Source organism: Carcharhinus amblyrhynchos, chromosome 2, assembly GCF_965287045.1.
Source record: "Carcharhinus amblyrhynchos chromosome 2, sCarAmb.v2.hapA, whole genome shotgun sequence".
Classification (NCBI taxonomy): domain Eukaryota; kingdom Metazoa; phylum Chordata; class Chondrichthyes; order Carcharhiniformes; family Carcharhinidae; genus Carcharhinus; species Carcharhinus amblyrhynchos.
Genome location: NC_137325.1, coordinates 136,946,546 through 136,966,523, shown reverse-complemented (window position 1 = coordinate 136,966,523; position 19,978 = coordinate 136,946,546). Strand labels below are relative to the sequence as shown.

The 19,978-nt window shown below is 41.4% G+C and overlaps 1 protein-coding gene across 6 annotated transcripts in view; it reads right to left on the bottom strand.

Moving 5' to 3' along the window:
• Window positions 1-369: 369 nt before the first annotated feature.
• Window positions 370-19,978, bottom strand: part of prkag2a (protein kinase, AMP-activated, gamma 2 non-catalytic subunit a) — a 448,776-nt gene continuing 429,167 nt past the window's right edge. For 5 of the 6 annotated variants that reach the window (XM_080213148.1, XM_080213129.1, XM_080213156.1 and 2 more), the window contains 6 exons: window positions 18,222-18,348; window positions 15,596-15,761; window positions 8,803-8,840; window positions 8,395-8,541; window positions 6,185-6,278; window positions 370-2,060 (listed from right to left, as the gene is read on the bottom strand). In XM_080213148.1, the coding sequence (XP_080069274.1) occupies window positions 2,029-2,060; window positions 6,185-6,278; window positions 8,395-8,541; window positions 8,803-8,840; window positions 15,596-15,761; window positions 18,222-18,348 (604 nt within the window). In that variant the 3' untranslated portion in view covers window positions 370-2,028. Of the gene's footprint in view, window positions 2,061-6,118; window positions 6,279-8,394; window positions 8,542-8,802; window positions 8,841-15,595; window positions 15,762-18,221; window positions 18,349-19,978 lie in introns of all 6 variants that reach the window. The other variant, XM_080213139.1, reaches the window with a different exon arrangement.

The following is a 19,978-nucleotide window of genomic DNA, read 5'->3' as shown; positions in this document are numbered from 1 at the left end:
TTCTGACCAAGTGACAGTTAAGGAATGGTGTTTTTATGTTCAGATTAGTCTGGTATATCACTTGAGGGGAAACTTGTAGTGATGTGTTCCCTCAATTTTATTTTATTCGTTCTTTCATAGGATATTGGCGTCATTGGCTAGACTAGCATTTATTTTCCAACCCCAAGTGCCCTTGAAGGTGGTGAGCCATCTACTTGAACCACTGTAGATGCACTCATACTGCTGTTGGAAAGGGAATTCCAAAATCTTGATTCAGTGACAGTGAAGGAACGCTGATGTATTTCCAAGGCAAGATGGTGAGTGGCTTGGAGATTTTAGACACAGGTGATGGAGACAGAGTTCAGTGGCCATGGCCACCTCAAAAAATAAAGCTAGTGCCATTTAGTTGCACCTGGCAATAAACCTTGTTTATTCAACATTAAAGATGTACAATACTGTATACATATGATAATGCACAGAAGAAATGCAGGACAGCATTCAAAGTATGATACAAGATGTGTTTTAATAGATTACATTTAGACTCCGTTCACATCAATTTTAGATTGAATCATTATAATGGCACTTAAATTGCAACATTGTGATGTAAACTTCATCAACCCAGATCAAAAGGCCGGGAACTTAAAACTAGGACTGGTACGAGCCCTCTGCTTAAGCATTTGTAGATGAAAGTTGCTAATGGGAGGACATCTCTATGCTTCCCAGGTTTCGGCGAAGTATTCAGATACTGCACGTTGCTGTCATACATACACCTGTTCACTTTCTATCACACAATCCTTACCATAGCAGAAGTACAGAATTCACCGACATTACTGAATCACCACCAATGATTTTTTTTTAAATCTTTTTTCAGGGGTAGAGGGAAAGAGGAAAAAAAGAGAATGCAAGGTTCAAAGTCAACCAAGTAATTCAATTCAGTAGCCTTTGCTGATCTGAAGCCCAGTCACCATCATCAAGGTCAGGAGACACCCTCCATTGGAAATGTGTTTTTACTGAGGTAACGACCTGCATAAGAATTTGAAGCCAAGAATCGATGTTACCCACCAACAGGAGATACTTCAAACGGTCAGGGCTGGGATGGGGCCCAATGCAAATTTCAACTTGCATCATATCTGTGTGAATTCACTACACAATTAATGAATGTGTTTTAAAGTGCATTATTACTTTAACAAGGTTTTGCGACAAAACCAAGTGTTGATTTTCATGCCCCAACAAATCCTCTTAACGGCAAGTATCGTCTATTTCCTTTTCCCCCTCTCCTCTTCCTTTCAACAAGAGAATCTACAATATATCCATAGTGTCATTTTCATGCCTTTGTGCATTTACAAGGACAAAATGATTCCCCCCCAATCCTTGCAGCCATATGAAAACAATATAATTTACAAAAAAATTAAGTGTGCAATCGTACAAACATAATTTTACATTTGCTTACACTGAAAAATATACCTTTCTCTGGCATGTTTTCCCTCAATAACTTCCTATTTACAATACAGTACAGTTAACAGTTTACTCACTGCATGCTCCTATTGAATTGGAGGATTAAGATGTACATGTCAGCAGCTGACTGCTGGAGCAGTTCCAAACTGGATATTAAAGTTTGAGATCTTTTCATGACAAATTCGCACAGTAACGTTGGCTGGTTTCCACCCCAAGTCATGAAAAAGTTACCGACAAACTGTTTGAAATAAATAGCCACTTGACTCACTCTGGCTTAACGCATAGTTAAAAAATATCTTTTAGGTACAGTTGCTAATAGTTTTTGCAAAATAAATTCTTTCAAAGTCTTAATTGCAACATTACAGCTGTATCTGTATAAGCAATTCAGTGAGCAAGATCACCGATTTGGTCTCAGATATTGTCACTGTCACTTATCAGATCCAGCTACAGTGTTTGATTAAACTGTTTCAGTTTCCTGATTTCACAATCTTGTGCCTTCTCTTCTCTGTTGTAGCCAGCAGTCATCTGGTCCTGAACAGAATAAGAAGCTTCCGAGAGTTCTTATCAAGCATCTTCAATGCCCATTGTAATCCGTCATTCTGTAATGCTTTCCTTTCTTATAGAACCTGTAAATTATACAATGCAAGTTGTCATATGAAAAAGAAAAAGCTGTCATTAAATAAAAGATCAGTTCTGTGTAGTCTAATGGCTGAAACATAATACATGTTTAAACACCATTACAGCCAGACTTAGGGAGCCAGTCAGTAAGCAGAATTCTGTGAAAGCTACATCCATCTCTTCACATCCCTTTCCTCCTTTAAAATCCACCTCTGATATTTTTATTTATGCACTCAAGGCACCATACGAATGAAAGTTGTTGCTGTCGCTAGTAACCCACAAATAATCTTCTGTGCTAACAATGATGTACCCATGGTCAATAGTAGAGGGAAAATAAGTCTGAATCCAACACCTCATTTTATCTTCTCTAACAATTTAGAATTGCAAATTGTCTATTTATTGATCAAAGATTGCTATGATCTTGGTGCAAAAGTATTAACGTCAGAGACGATATGGGCTGCAGGTTGAGACCTTATTGCCAATGACACAGTGTACACATTAAAGTCAACAGGGGTCTTACAGGGTACCATTTTGATTTAAGGATAATTATTTTAAAAAATTTAGCAAGAAAGAATTGCAGGAAATGAAGCATTATTCTAAAATCTGACAAAGCATTTGTTGTATTTAAAGAAATTTAATAGACTAAAGCTATAATTATCCATTATTTCCATAAAAACCTGGAACAACGAAAGGCTATTCTTCACCCCCCCCCAACCAGTTCATTTCATCCAGTTATAATTCTTCTATTCTCACCATAAGATTTTTTTTAAAGTTCTACCTCCTACTTCCCTTGAAAAATAAACGAATTCTATAGCCTTCTGAACAGATAGTTATCCTCCCACTTTTTACTTTGTTAACTTACTGAGAATAGGTTATTTTCACTTGGAATCTATCACATGTTGCAATATTGTATAGGGGAACAAAACTTGTTCTGCTCTACTATCTAGAATTACTTTGGGCTCGTGTTCTTTATACAAGCACTTCATCATCAATTCTGTGAAAAAAAGATATTAAATGCACCAATTTTTTTTAGAAAGCAGCATTTACTGAAACACATTTTACCATTCAAATTTTGATGGGGTTAAGAATATAGCTGTCACATCTTAACCACATGGGTCAGAGGTTCCAGTGTTCAATCTTTCTCATTTTACATGCTACCCAGATACAGACAGCTGTACTAAAACAAGACTTACAACAAACGGCTACAGGGTTATACTTGATAAATAAAGATACTAGATTAATTACAAAACTTGTGCAGCAATAACAAGGCAGAGGATAGTCCTATTCACTTCTAGCAGGCAAGTGCTAAACAGCAAATTTCCTAACCTGTTCCTCTCAAGGATTTTCATCAGAATAAAACTGAAATCTTTAAGGGATTCACTAAAAAGGCAGCAATCTAAACACAAACATGGCATTTCGTTGCAAACAGCTTTTACTGGTCATGCTTTGCTTCAGACACTATAATATAGCATCTGAATCGCTACTCCACTCAGACGCATGCAGTTTAATTGTGCTTTCATATCAAGTCCATGCAAGCAGTTGTCTCACACCATGTTTTGTGCCAGTGAAATGTGTTTCCCAGACAAGGGTACTTTCTAATGATGAAGAAACTTACAACAGGGATATATTCAATTTGAATGAGGAGGAATGAGTCCTGTATCTCTATTTTAACAGGGCACCTAGAAAGTCTGAATTTGCTGCAGATTAATGATGAGAAGTCACCTTTTAGCTTCTACGATAGCAGCATGCCTCTTGCCAGAACTCCAATTCCTGCTCTGGACCCGGAGTTTATTTCATGCATCCAACCACAACTAGAGTGAACACCCCCATCACTAAATCCCTAATTCATACTTTTATCTTCTAACTGTACTTCTTCCATGTTCTGGATGGACTTCTCACTTCAATCTCGGTGAGATGCGTCTTTTCTCGGTCTATTCTCCTTGGAGAGCCGAAGGATGAGAGGTGACCTGATAGAGGTGTATAAGATGTTGAGAGGTATTGATCGGGTGGATTCTCAGAGGCTTTTCCCAGGGCTGAAATGGCTGCCACAAGAGGACATAGGTTTAGGGTGCTGGGGAGTAGGTACAGAGGAGATGTCAGGGATAAGTTTTTCACTCAGAGGGTGGTGGATGCATGGAATCGGCTGCCGGCGGTGGTGGTGGAGGAGGTGGATTCGATAGGGTCTTTTAAGACACTTCTGGATGAGTACATGGGACTTAGTAAGATTGAGGGTTACAGGTAAGCCTAGTAGGTAGAGACATCTTCGGTGCAACTTTTGGACCGAAGGGCCTGTTTGTGCTGTACTTTTTCTATGTTCTATCATGCATAAACCACAGGTTATACAGAATCTTGTGACCTTGTGCTAAGAGCCATACCTGCCCTCATCAAACTGCATCAACTTCCTGCACTCTTGAAAAAAACAAGATTGTCTTACCTTCAAATTCCCCCACGGTGTCATTCTTTCCTGCCTCCATCTCGTATACCTGTGCACAATCTGGCTCCCAGCATTAGCTGATTCCCCACTCTTTCACTATCTTGGCCTCAGATGCTGGAACTCCCTCTTTCATCAACTCAGCCTTGTTGCCTCCAGGAGGGATATCTTCAGGCCTCTGACTATACTTCTGCTCCCTTTTAATCCTCTACCCCTGGCCCAGAGTGTCCAAGTGCGCTGCAGTTAACTATTTGCCATACTGAATGCTTGACTGAGTGCTAGTACACAGTCTGTGGAATTACCAACATCATTGTAATAAACTTGTTAAACAAATGGTAGAGATTCATGCCACCTTGGTGGTAGAGAAGACCATAGTATCCAGTTGCAACTTCAGATCTCATGACTTGAGCGTGTTACCTGCTTTCAGCCTGATCACCACCAGAGAATACACTTTTTCCAGTATGATCTTAGAATCCCCATAATGCAGAAGGAGGCCATTCAGCCCATTGAGCCTGCAATCCCACCCAGGCCCGAGCCACATTTTACCCTGCTAGTTCCCTTGACACTAAGGGGCAATTTAGCAAGGCCAATCGAGATGTTAGTATACCTTTAGGAATTAAAAAAAACATGTTCTCTGCAGCTATAGCAGCTTTGGTGTTTTTCATTGTTGCTGGGCTGTCCAGAGAAGTCCTTCTATTGCTGCTTCAGTGGGATTTTGTTTACTTTTACTCTGGAGCCTCAGGTACTTTCTAGGATTTTTTTTTAATGATCTTGCATTGTGAGGGGGAAAACTGATTGACAAGTTAAAGTCAGGTGGTTCCTCCCCATTTTCAATTTTGGTTTAGAAGGGGATGGCCAGTAGACTGGAAAATCTGTGTTTCTCCCTCTCCCTGGTATTGGAAATTCTGCTGTTAACTGGAAGTAATGTTTCTGGTCTTCCTGCAGTGGAAACTCTGCTGTTGGTGGTTGGCTTGCCTAGAGTCCCTCCCCCTGGTGTTTTGGAAAACTGTTCTGACTTCAAGCTGTTCTGGGTGTCTATCCAGAGGGCTGCTAGAAGTTGTAAAGCTGAGAATTCAGAGTTTCAATTCTCCAGCCAAAGGACCCTGTTCGAGCAGCACGTGAGCATTTTGCTGGGTTAAACCTGTGGCATGGGTTATGGAATTTGTTTGTTTGGAACATTTCCTATATTCATTAAGGATTATACTATATAATGATTTGTTTTTGGTTTGTAATTGATGAAAGTTATTGCTAATTTTCTTTCTATACATGTTAACTGTATACTTAAATAAACTGTTTGATAAAAGCTCCCTAGTGGGTCAGTTGAATCATACCTGAAGTGAAATATCTCATGCTCATCCTAGCCAAATTGAAAGTGCAAAACTTATGATCCAGGTGGACTTCATAAAATAGTTTGGAGTTTCTAACCTGAATTATGACACCAGTTATCTGTTTAAAATGATCTCTGTGCACAGCTGGCAAAAAATAAAGAAACTGTACAGCTTCAAAAGCAGCTCCATTTTCAGCCACACCGACCATGCCAAAGGCTGTTTAGTCAATCAGCAGCTAGCAAAGGGGATTCCAGCAGCCAACGCTGACCGAGCAAGCTGAGTGGGTACATGCCATGGTGTACCCTACCTGAGTGCCTAGAGGAAGGGGTCAGAGGTCAGACTCCAGGAGATTAGGAATATTGTGCGTCTATACCTGCTGGGGTGAGAACAAGAGCCTGCAGAATGTCAGACAATGAGACGATTCCCACAATGCTTTCTTTTTCATCAACCACTACAAGCCGATGAACCTGAAAGACAAAGGAAGATCAGATGGTAAAATGCACACTAAAATGAAATTACCGCTGATATTGCAGAGCTCATCAGTTCCCATGACAACGGCCTAAAATGGTTCTTCAGTAGAAGCTCAATTTTGACTGAAAAATCAACTCAAAAGGCCTTAAACATATTTCACGTTTTCAATCTTAGAATCCTTACAGTGTCAAAGAAGGCCATTAGCCCATCGAGTCTGCACTGAACACAATCCCACCCAGGCTCTATCCCTGTAACCCCACATATTTATCCCAGTAATCCCCTGACATTAGGGTTAATTTAGTCTGGCCAATCCACCTAATCTGCACATCTTTGGACTGTGGGAAGAAACCGGAGCACTCGGAGGAAACCCACACAGATTGGTGGGGGGTGGTGGGGAGAACATGCACACTCCACACAGACAGCCACCCAAGGCTGGAACTGAACTCAGGTTCCTGGTGCTGAGAGGCAGCAGTGCCCACCACTGTGCCACTCAATAAATGGTCAACATTTCCTTGGAATTCACAAGAATGAAAGGTGATAGGATTCAAACATACAAGATAATTTCGGGGTTAGACAGGATAAATGTTGGGAGATGTTTCCATGCATGGGAGACTGTAGATCTGAAGGGCAAAGTTGCAGCACAAGAAGATGCTCATTGCAGATGGATTGGAGGAAGAATTCCTTCTCGCAAAGAGTGGTGAACTTTTGAAATTCTTTACCCCATGTTTAATAAATTTTTTTTTCTTGTAGTTAATTAGCAGTTCTGTGACTCTGTTGCTCCATATTTGGTCAAAAAAATTAAAGTTAGTCTTTTGAGCCACGGTTCCATTCTGGGATTTTCCTGTCCAACATCAACTGGAGTCATAACAAATATTTTATATATTCGATATAACCAAGGTTATATCAGACTTGGATTAATGTGAACAGTTTCTGTCTCCATGTTGTAGAAAGGATATACAAGTGCTGGAGAAGGTGCAATATGGTTTACTGGAACAATCCAGAACTGAGATCTCATACCGATCACAAAAGACTGATCAGATTAGGATCCTTTCCTCTAGATAAGACTGAGGGGTGAGCTCAGAGATTTTTATGATTTAGAAAGGGTTTGATTGGGTAGACAGAGAAGAAGTTTCACAAAAGCACTATAGAGCAAAATATGATACTGAGCCACATGAGGAAAGATTAGGTCAGGTGATCAAAGGTTGATCAAGCAGATAGGTTTTAAGGATTGCCTTAAGGAAGGAAAGCAAAGCAGAGATGTTGTTAAGAGAAAAAGGGCCATTAATGGTGAAACAATTAAAATCAGGGATGACCAAGAGATCTGAATTAGAGGCATGGAGATATCTCAGAGTTGGATGAAATGACAGATAGGGAGGAAACAAGGAATAGTTGAGGTAATTACAAAGAACAAAGAAAATTACAGCACAGGAACAGGCCCTTCGGCCCTCCAAGCCTGCTGCCCGACTGAACTAAAATCCCCTATCTTTCAGGGAGCCTTAGCTCTCGTTTCTCATCCTATTCATGTATTTGTCCAGACGCCCCTTAAAACTCACCTTCGCATCTGCTTCCGCTACCTCCCCCGGCAGCAAGTTCCAGGCACCCATCACCCTCTGTGTAAAAAAAATTTGCCGCGTACATTTCCTCTAAACCTGCCTCTCTCGCACTTTAAACCTATGCCCCCGAGTAGTTGATTCTTCCACCCTGGGAAAAGATTCTGACTATCCTCTCTGTCTGTGCCCCTCAATCTTGTAGACTTCTATCAGGTCGCCTCTCAACCTCCGTCGTTCCAGTGAGAACAAACTAAGTTTCTCCAAACTCTCCTCATAGCTAATGCCCTCCATACCAGGCAACATCTTGGTAATCTTTTCCCTAACCTCTCCAAAGCCTCCACATCCTTCTGGTGGAGTGGCAATCAGAACTGAACATTACATTCCAAGTGTCGCCTAACTAAAGTTCTAACTAAGACTAGCACTGACTCAAGGAGAAGCTAAACAAATACATGAGGGAGAATGAAACAGAAGGGCATATTAATGGAGTAGGAGGCAATTCCTCAGAATAAACATGAACGTGAACTTGTTCCTGTGCAATAACGCATACAAAGCTTGCACCTACCTCAGCTTTGACTATTCTGTCCACTGTTGTCTCCAGTGCTTCCAGCCTGTGACACTTTACAACCCCTTCAAAATATTGTGAGCGGTGTCGCAGTGCCTGTGTTACAGTGATATCCAGATTATTGTACGTCTTCTCAGCAGCAAGATTCTGAGCAAGGGAAAATAAACTTGATTTAATATGAAGGGATCATCAACAAATTGGGTATTGGTTAAAACCGTTTTGCAAAAACAAAATACTTCTGAGACACTCTTTAAAAAAAATTGAAAGTTGCAATCCACAAAATAAGCTGTCAAAGGAGTTAATGAACATGGGAAACACTAATTATATTCTGAAAGACAGTTGTTATAGAAGGTATGTATGAAGAAATTTAATCTGCCATGCATTAGAAGTGAAAGGAGTTGTACTTACAATAACATCAAATTTGGAATAAATATCTACAACCTTCCCTGTAAAAGAAAAATAAACAAATTCAGAAGATTGATCTGGAGGTGACATTTTCTTGTGTAAAAACCTAAAGCACCAACTCAATTCCACTCTTCCTGAATGGGTCAATTTTAAACATGCTTCTGTTGCTCAAATAATCACCATTATGTATCTGAAACCAATGATCCTCTTAAATAATAAGAAAAAGCAAATGCCTCTTAATAAATAGCTTGGAAGGGCAACAGAATTTAAGGATCAATTGTCTCAATTTTTTCCTGTGCTTCTGGTCCTGTTTAGATTTATGTGGGTGCTTACAAGCCTTTTTTTATTTAATACGAAGTGTTGCATCATCCCCCGCTTTTTCCTTTTTGTAAGGGCCCATATGGCCTTCACATAAGAACATAAGAAATAGGAGCAGGAGGAGGCCATCTAGCCCTTCGAGCCTGCCCCGCCATTCAATAAGATCATGGCTGATCTGTCGTGGCTCAGTTCCACTTTCCCGCCCTCTCCCCATAACCCTTAATCCCCTCTCTTATCAAAAACCCATCAACCCGCGTCTTAAAAATATTTAGCGAGGCAGCCTCCACCACTTCAACGGGCAGAGAATTCCCGAGATTCACCACCCTTTGAGTGAAGAAGTTCCTCCTCAACTCCGTTCTAAACCGCCCCCCTTTTATCTTGAGGCTGTGCCCCCTAGTCCTACTGTCTTTTTTGAGCGGGAAGAGTCTCTCCACCTCTATCCTATCCATCCCATTCATCATCTTATACGTCTCAATGAGATCTCCCCTCATTCTTCTAAACTCTAACGAGTACAAGCCTAGTTTATTCAGCCTCTCCTCATAGCTCAACCCCCTCAACTCCGGTATCAGCCTAGTAAACCTCCTCTGCACTCCCTCCAAGGCCAAAATATCTTTGCGCAGGTGCGGCGCCCAAAACTGCACACAGTACTCCAGCTGCGGCCTCACCAATACCCTATACAGCCGCAGCAAGACCTCCCTACTTTTATATTCAATCCCCCTCGCTATGAAGGCCAGCATCCCATTCGCCTTCCTGACCACCTGCTGCACCTGCAAGCTGGGTTTTTGCGACTCATGCACAAGGACCCCGAGGTCCCTCTGCACCGTTGCCTGCTGCAGTTTTTCGCCACGTAAGTAATAGTCCTTCCTACCATTTTTCCTACCAAAGTGGACCACCTCACACTTGCCAACATTAAATTCCATTTGCCATTTCCTGGCCCATTCGCCCAGCCTATCTAGATCCTTCTGCAGACTCTCCACAACTCTCACTAGTTTGTTCAACTGAGTAAATCAGTGAAACATCTTTATTTGGCTATATACTGTCTCTGGTGCTGTGGCAGCAGGACAGAGGAGAAAGAATTATTGATCGATTTTTGAAGAAGGTAAATACGATATATACAGACAAATGGCTAATGTGAGATAAGTGAAATATAAACATATGTAGAATAAAACATTACGAACAGCAAATGTCATTAATAATATTACAATTTATATCTGAAGATTTAAATCATGGCTCTGAGCTAATCTGATCATCAATTGGTTTTAATGTTGTAACGATCACCAGCAATTATTGAAATTTAGTCCACCACAAGGTTAAATGAACTTTTTTCTAGAAAAAGTCAAGTTTGTTTCCTGATATACCTTCATGGAATTTTTTTCATCAAAACTTCCTTAGAGTGATGATTTCTTCTTCAAAATGTACCCAAGCAAGTTTATTAAGAACATGAGTGGCACCCATAATGCAGTTAGTTTTCCTCCTTTAAAGCGAGGATATATTGGAAGTGGCATAAGAGTGAAACAACAAGAGCATTACCGGAGTTTTCTGTCCCACCCACCACAGGAATCGTAGCAGGTGGGGGTGGCCATGGAAAGGCCCGTTGATGTTGGGCAGGATTTTCCAGTTTTGAGGCTAATGTGGCCAGAGAATCCCAGCCCTGATGTCCAATCTAAACATTACAGGCCAAGGCCCATAATGACAGATTTCACCACAGCAAACTGTTCTGGGTGCTTTTCGATGAAGATGTTGTTACGAAATGGGAGCTCAATTTGACCTTCACATAGAAACTAGAAGTAGGAATAGGCTATTTGGCCCTTTGAGCCACCGTTCATTTAGATCATGGTTGATCATCAAATCCAATATCCTGATTCCCCCCTTCCCCCCATATCCCTTGATCTCTTTAGCCCCAAGAGCAACATCTAATTTCTTCTTGAAATCAGACACCATTTTGGCCTCAATTACATCCTGTGGGTGTGAATTCCGCACATTCACCACCCTGTGGGTGAAGACATTTCTCCTCACCTCAGTCCTAAAAGGTTATCCCCTTATCCTCAAACTATGACCCCTAGCTCTGGACTCTCCTGCCGTTGGGAATATTCTTTTCGAATCTACCCTGTTAGAAATTTTACAAGTTTCTGTGAGATCCCCGATCACTCTTCTAAACTCCAGTAAAAGTAACCCTAACCCACTTGGACTTGCCATCCCAGGAATCAGGCTGGTAAACCTTTGCTGTACTTCCTCTGTAGTCAGAACACCCTTCCTCAGATAACGACACCAAAACTACACACAATACTCCGATGTGGCCTCACCCAATGCCCTATACAATTGCAGCAAAACATCCCTATCTCTGTACTCAAATTCTCTTACTATGAAGGCCAACATACCATTTGCCTTCTTTACTGCCTGCTGTATGTTTACTTTCAATGACTGATGCACAAGGATTCCAAGGCCTCATTCAGTATCCACTTCTCTCAATTTACACCCATTCAAGTAATAATCTGTCTTCCTATTATTGTTACCAAAGTGGATAACCTCACATTTACCAACATTATACAGTATCTGCCCACAGACACAGCCTGTCCAAATCATGCTGAAGCATCTCTGCAACCTCCTCACAGCTCATCCTCTCACCCGACTTTGTATCATCTCCAAATTTGCAGATGATACATCCAATTCCCTCTTTCAAATCATTAATATATAATGCAAACAGTTGGGGTCCTAGCAAAGATCCTGCGAAAGTCCACTAGTCACTGACTGCCAATCAAAAAAACACCCGTTTATGCCAACTCTTTGCTTCCTATCTCCTAATCAGCTTTCTATCCATTTCAAGACATTACTTGCAATCCCATATGCTTTAACTTTACGTAGTAGTTTATTATGTGAGTCCTTGCTGAAAGTTTTCTGAAAGTCCAAATAAATCACATCCACTGGTTCTCATCAGTCAACTCTACTAAACTTCAATAGATTTGTCAAGCCTGATTTCCCTTTTGTGAATCCATGCTGACTTTGTCTAATTATACCACTGCCTTTCAAATGCTGAGTTATGAAATCCTTGATAATAAGACTTAGCAACTTCCTCAGTACTGATGTTAGGTACTATCAGCAGTTCAGCAGGTAAATTTACCCCTTAGTTCTGTTCTGAGCAACTTTCAAAGGTGCCTTCAACAGTACTTTCCAAACCGGTGATCTTTATCACTCAGGGCAAAAAGAGCAGCAGACACATAAACACCATCGCCTGCAAGTTCCGCTTCAAGTTACACACCATCTGAACTGGAACTCCATCAGCATTCCCTCACTGTCACTGGGTCAAAATCCTGGAACATCCGCCGTGGGAGTATCTGCACCAACAGACTGCAGCAATTTGAGAGGTAGCTCGTAGAACCTCTCAAGGGCTATTACGGATGGCCAATAAATCCTGGTCTCATCAACAATGGTACAAAAACTAAAATTATATGGGGTTCAGGGTGGGCTGGCTAGATGGATACAGAACTGGCTTGGTTATACTAGACAGAGTAGCAGTGGAAGGGTATTTTTCAGAATGGAGATCTGTAGTTTGTGGTTTTCGCTGCGATCAGTGCTGGAACTTCTGTTGTTTGTAGTTCATATGAATGATCTGGAGGAAAGTGTGGTGGTCTGATAGTAAGTTTGCAGATGACATGAAGATTGGTGGAGTTGCTGGTGCTGGGAATTGTCAGAGGATACGACAGGATATAGACAGATTGGAGACTTGGACAAAGAAATGGCAGATGGTGTTTAATCTGGACAAATACAAGGTAATTTAGGTGTGAATTATATTGTAAATGGTGGAACCCTTAAGAACATTAACAGAGGGATCTATGCGTGCAGGTCCACAGTTCCCTAAAAGTGGCAACACAGGTGGCCAAGGTGATTTAAGAAGGCATATGACATGATTGCCTTCATCAGTTGGGGCACTGAGTCCAGGAATTGGGGAATCATGTTGCAGCTATATAAAACTTTAGTTGGGATGCATTTAGAGATAGCGTGTTGACTGGAATTGCACACATTTTCAGAAGGATGTGGAAGCTTTGGAGACAGCGCAAAGGTGGTTCACCAGGGTGTTGCCTGGTCTCAAGGGTGTTGGCTACGAGGAGAGGTTGAATAAACTAAGATTGTTTTCACTTTAAAGACGGAGACTGAGAGGAAACCTGATAGAGGTCTACAAAATTATGAGAGGCAGAGGCAGGGTTGATAGTCAGAGGCTTTTTCCAAGGGTGTCAATTACAAGAGAGCACAGATTCAAGGTGAGAGGGAGAAAATTGAACATAGATCTGTGGGGGAAGTTTTTCATGCAGAGTGCTGGGTATCTGGAATGCGCTGCTAGAGGTGGAAGTGGAAGCAGGCACATTAGCAACACTTAAGAAACATCCGAATGGTTACATGAATAGGGAGGGAATACAGGGATATGGACCAAGTAGGGGAGGGAATAAAGGGATATGGACTGAGCAAGAGGAAAAGATTTTTTTTAGTTTAGGCAGGCATCATGATTGGCACAGGCTTGGAGGGCCAAAGGGCCTGTTCCTGTGCTGTACTTTTCTTTGCTCAATGCTCACTTCACATGAATAGATTTACTAAAAAGAACCAGCAAGGTCTTGAGTTTAATTCCTGGTCTACGTTTGGATGCCACAAAAGCTTTCAGCTATTTCTGCAACAATCAGTTGGGATTCCCTGGTCCAGGTTATTATCAAGTGGCTGCAAAATATCCACATCTAAGTTTGAAGAGGCCAAGATCAGCCTTGGTTGGAACACTGGAATTAGGAGCAGAACTAGGCAAATTCAGCCCTTCAAGCCTGCTCTGCCATTCAGTCAGATCATAGCTCATCTCTCCCTGGTCTCAAATCCACCTCTTCACCTGTTCCCCATATCCCTATTTTTAAAATGAGAAACACATCTATCTCCTTCTTGAAACCACTTAGCGATTCAGACTCTGACGTGCCACGGAGTTCCACAAATTCACCACCCTCTGCGAGTAGGTTCTTCCACATCTCAGTTGTACATCTACTGCCTCTCAATCTATACCTGTGACCTCTTGCTCTAGATTTCCCCATAAGAGAAAACATTTGGTCTACATTTACTTAATCAATCCCTTTTAAAATTTTATACACCTCAGTCAGATCCCCTCTCATCCTTCTAAACTCCAGCAAAGAGAAAGCCAAACTGTTTAATCTCTCCTCATATGACAACCCTTTCATCCCCAGAATCAATCTGGTGAACCTCCTCTGAACTGCCTCCAATGGCACCATATCCTTTCCTCAAATAAGAAGGCTGAAGCTGGACACAATACTCCAGATGTGGTCTCACCAACTATTCTGTACAATTGCAAGAATGCTTTACATCAGATTCAAACCTAAACCTGTCCTTTTTCAATATCTCCATGGACAGACGCTTCCCACCAAACATCTCTCAAATTAATTGAAGAGCTGCAAGGGCTAACTCTTGATGTACGATCAATAGGACTTGATTTATTTTTAAAGCTTATTATTAGCGTCACAAGTAGATTTACATTAACACTGCAATGAAGTTACTGTGAAAATCCCCAAGTCGCCACATTCCAGTGCCTGTTCAGGAGAATTTAGTAAGACCAATACACCTGACCAGCATGTCTTTCGGGTTGTGGGAGGAAACTGGAGCATCCGGAGGAAACCCATGCAAACACAGGGTGACTCCACACAGACAGTGACCCAAGGCTGAAATGGAACCTGAGTACCTGACATAGTGAGGCAGCAGTGCTAACCACGGTGCCACCCCTGATGAAGGTGCTGTTGTGAATCAAGAACTCAATACAGCATTCTAAACCATGGCGGATAGAAATGGCAGATGGAGATAGAATGTACAGAATCTTTACAGTGCAGAAGGCGGCCGTTCGGCCCATTGAGTCTGCACCAATCACAATCCCACCCAGGCCCTATTCCCTTATCTTCATATTTACCCCGCTAATCCCCCTGACACTAGGGGGAATTTATCATGATCAATCAACCTAACCCGCCCATCTTTAGAGTGAGGGAGGAAACCCACACAGACATGGGAGAACGTGCAAACTCCACACTGATAGTGACCCATGGCTAAAATCAAACCCGGGTCCCTGACCTGCATCAGGGATGGCACAGTGGTTAGCACTGCTGTGCCACCCCGATGCAGGTGTAGTTGTGAAATGAGGGCTCAATAAAGGCATTCTAAACCAAAATGGATAGAAATGACAGTTGGAAGTATAGCATATATCACAATGAGCTATTGCTCAAATAACTCCAGCTAAGACATAACCTGTAAACACTAATACAAATCAAAATTATACAAAATACAAAACCACTCAGTGTCTGAACAGACAAGGAATGTTAACTTTTCAGGTGAAACCATTCATTGGAATCCATGGAGTAGTTATAGTTATGGATATTTATTCATCGTTACATTTACAATTGATAACACTACCTACGTATGAGTAAGCCATATGCACAAGAGCTGTACGAACCTGACTCATCCACAACAGGCAAGGCAGAAACCCTCCTTTCCACAAATATACTCAGCGCTTTAATAATAGGAGTGTTTGGATGGATAAAGGCAATATTAAGGTAAGTTCCTATCCCAAGTTCCTCCAGTGTTTTCTTCATAAAGGCAGGCTTTGGCATCTCGGAGACCTAAAGGACCATAAAAAGACACATATTCACTATCCTCCTTCCCACATCATAAACTGATTTCTAGGTATTTACAGGCATTTCAATCCCCGATATTTCCACAGCTGGGAGTTCCACACAAAATATATGAGATCTCATCGCTGACACTCCATACTTTGTATTGGAAAATCAAAAATCAAACTTAAGTATCTGATTTAAAGTAGAGGAGGAACAGTCAACAGCTGAATTTCTGTGTTTGGCTTTTGCACAATCTTCAGCATAATCTTGGCAAGTGGCAATTCTACTTTGGAAAGTTACATTTACTGCAGGAAGTTTAAATAGTGACAGGTTACAATGGTCAAGAGATGGCTCAGCAGCACCACTCCCCAGAGAGTAACTAGTGCTGGGCAATGAAAGCTGTCATTGCCAGAGACAAACAGCCTGATAATGAACGTAGCAACAAAGCAGTCACACATATCTGACTACTGGTGGATTTTTGAAATCCCTACCCATGGAAGTGAGCCAAAAAGAAAAGATTTTGCAAAGTAATTTGTAGATAGTAAAATAAAGAGCTAAAAAGGAATCAGAAAGGAGCAGATCACAGACTGGATTAGGTTAATCCTCTTTACCTCTGCAGAGATTTGGCAGCAGTCAAGTCACACTTGCAACTTTGGAGCAGATACACATTTGAGACTGTTACACCAAAACCTGTCTAAACAAGCAGCACCTGACTGGGTGAAATGATATGTTAATGCCTGATTTGAGATGAGCAGACTGCTCTCAGCATGTCCATCAAAACCTGTGCAAATAGCAACAGGAAATATCACATCAAAACGTCCATTCTGGTGTTTGACCAAGTACGGTGAAAAGTTGAAAATGACCATTTTGCTGACAATGGAGAGATTCTGATTAAAAATTATTAAATTTATTACAACAGTAAAATACAAAAAAAATGTCTATCTGAAAATAATAATGCATCGGGCTCTAATCATCTTGGACGTTGTAAATTCTGCCAGAGAAAGAGAATCTCGACACATTCTGGGAGGTCTGACTGCCTTTTGTTGAAAATCCAATACAATATTGTAGATACGAAGGCTTGAATTTTCCTCTCTGCAGTTACCAGCGTTTGGGCAAACACAGGAACATCTAGAAGGAACACCCATCACCAGACATCTTGCCGCAGAAAAATTCATCCAACCTCACTTGGGCAAACACCTTTAACTCCTGCACCCTCACAGTGATGGTAAATGACTGTAGGTAAGGATATAATCTCTGTTGGACTGATTGCTGCTTAGTCCATTGTTAAAGGTTAGTCAGGATCTGGAGTCACCTCAAAGGAAGTTCTTAAATCGCATAGCTTAAATGATTACATGTCCTTATTTAAATTTTAAAACGTTTTAATGGTATTTAAAAAGAATAAAAAGGTGTAACTTCTTTTTTTACATAATTATTTCTACATATCTCTTTTTAACAATTGAATGTAAGCAACTAATGGAATTTCCTTCAGACCTTGGTCTGTTTTCAGGATGAAACTGGACTAGGATCAGAAATCCTGTGTAAAGCTGCTGACTGCAGAGATATTACATGGAAGCCCTGGCCTTACCTACTAGTACCAATGTCTAACTATCTGCAGAGCCAGGTGAGGTACTGACAAATTCGAGTCAGCTGCTAAACAGCTGCTGACAACATAGATACAAACAGCTCAAGAAAAATAGGACAGGGTGGAAAACTGACATATGTGTATCCTCTTTTTTAATTCAGCTTTCCCTCTTCCTAGTCTGAAGGAAGGAGACCTTACTGCGTTTTAGAAACATGAAGTCGACAGTCGTTCAGTATCTCATTAGGTGAACATACATCATGTGCCGGTCCAGACAGTTAGCAATGATTGATGACTGAACACTGGTTGGGGTATCACATCACAGATCAAGCATGCTGTCACTCCACATCTGCACGTGCCGACTTTCCAACAGGGATCAGTGAACATTAGGAGAGATAACCCCTGCACCACCTGTCCCCTTCCCCGACTACTGGCACTTCAGCTGCTGCTGTAACCAAGATTAACCAGTTCCTAATGGACCGGGGACAAAACTCGGGATGCTCTGATCTGAATGGCCGAGTACCACGAGCCATGTCCCTTTGTTGTTGCGCACAGTCTGTGAAGAATGACTTGTGAACATCTGGGTGGTACCTTCTAGACACACGTGCAGCTTTGAGGGAATATGATCAGATTAAATTTGAGCTTTTCTAGAATTGTGGCATTAAAAGCAATGGTTAGGGTACCCATGTGTAAAGTCATCAGGGGAATATTAATGACAGTGTTTTATATTTAGGCTGAAGATATTTTATTTGCTTCCCAAAGCATACATTATCGCGGGTAAAGGCATACGTATATCAGAGAAAGAAAACCTCCACAAGTACTTAAACAGGGAGGAAGTTCACTGACCCAACAGCAACATCTGGTCTGATGTTCAAGATAATACTTACAAAAAGCTGCAGGAACTTTAGGATCCGCTTGTGAGTGAGGATATAAAGTGCATTTCCACTGATGGGGTCAATCACTGGCAAACGATGAATCTTATTCTTTATGAGTGAATACACAGCATCAAAGAGGCTGAAAGAAGAAAATAAGTTCAAGGTGATGGCAGCGTAAGATTTTGTTGCAGAAGTGTGAGCTGTCTCTCAATGGGTAGCATTCTCACCTCAGTCAGAAGTTATATTCCAGACAGCTGAGCATAAAATCCAGACTGCCACTCCACTGTACTAAGGGAATACTGCACTGTTGGAGGCGTCATTAACCTGAGACCTAATCTATCCTATGAAGCAGTTATCAAAGATTTTGAATAGGGGAAAGGAAATTTGCCTCAGTACCCTGACCAATATTTATCCATCAATCAATATTACTAAAACAGATTACCTTGTCATTATTATTTTTTGAGAACTTGGTGCACAGTGGTTAGCACTGCTGAAGGCATGTGGGTTAAATTCCGGCCTTTCGTGGAGTTTTTACGTTCTCCCAGTGTCTGCACGGGTTACCTCCTGGTCCTCTGGTTTCCTTCCACAGTTCAAACGTGTGCAGATTAGGTGGATTGTTCATGCTAAATATGTGGGGTTACGGGGATTGGGTGATGGGAAGGGCAAGGATGGGATGCTCTTTGGCAGAGTCAGTGTAGATTCGATGGGCCAGATGGCATATTCCTACACTGTAGGGATTCTACGGTGCAAAAGACACTGAGTCCAGTAAAGGATTACGTTCTTGAAAACAGTTCTGAAGTACATAAATGACCATTGAGATTTATTCCCCACCCAAAATACCCATAAAGATTTATCCTGGCAGTCTGCCTTATTCTAGCTAAATTAGTCCATCCTGGAGATTACTCTACTATCCAGCTCGGAGAAAGGAAACATCTGAATTGAGAGAACACTGCAGAAAATGAATGTTGCCAGCTTGGAAATGCCACTAAAATAAAAGCAAAAAACTTTAGGTGCTGCAATCTGAAACAAAATTCAGAGAATGCTGGAAAAACCCAACTGGTCTGGCAGTAGGGTGTGTAGGGTGGAAAACAAGTTTCACTTATTGTCTCAAAGTGACTAAACCTCTTGAACTGCTGCAATCTGTGTGCTGCAGGGATACCCCCAGTGTGGCTGTGAAAACTAGACTCTTCTGCTGTGGGTTGATGGCTGACTGCTCTGCCATTTCAGAGGTCAGTTCAGAATCCAAGATTTTATTCTGCATCTGGAGTCACGGGTTGCCCAGTCCAGGTGAGGGCAGCAGATTTCCTTATCTGAAGTACATTAGTGGCCAGATGGGTATTTAACTAACACCCACTACGATTGTGTTTTCTGTAAACACCTCTGCTTAACTAGTCTGCTATGAACAGTGAAATTACAGTAATATAAAAACAGAAATGACAGATAATTGATATTTTTCAAATGGTGTGGGGGTCAGTGATGTGAAGTGGCTTCAGTAGGTTCCAGTAATAGCCTCAGACAGTATTTCTGATGTTAGCTACATTACCAAGAAACACTTCCCTGTCTAGCCTTATTCACTGGGTCTGTAAAGCACTTCCATTTAGATACTAAATTAGCACAAACCATGCTTGGGTTGTCTTCATCTTACAAACGTAACACAATTACTTTGAGCAAAGTCACACTGACCAGGCAGAAAGTGAATACCTACTTTCATCATGGTATGTAGCTCCAGATTGTTTTATAATTGGGCCAGTCTGCTTATCCCCAAATTT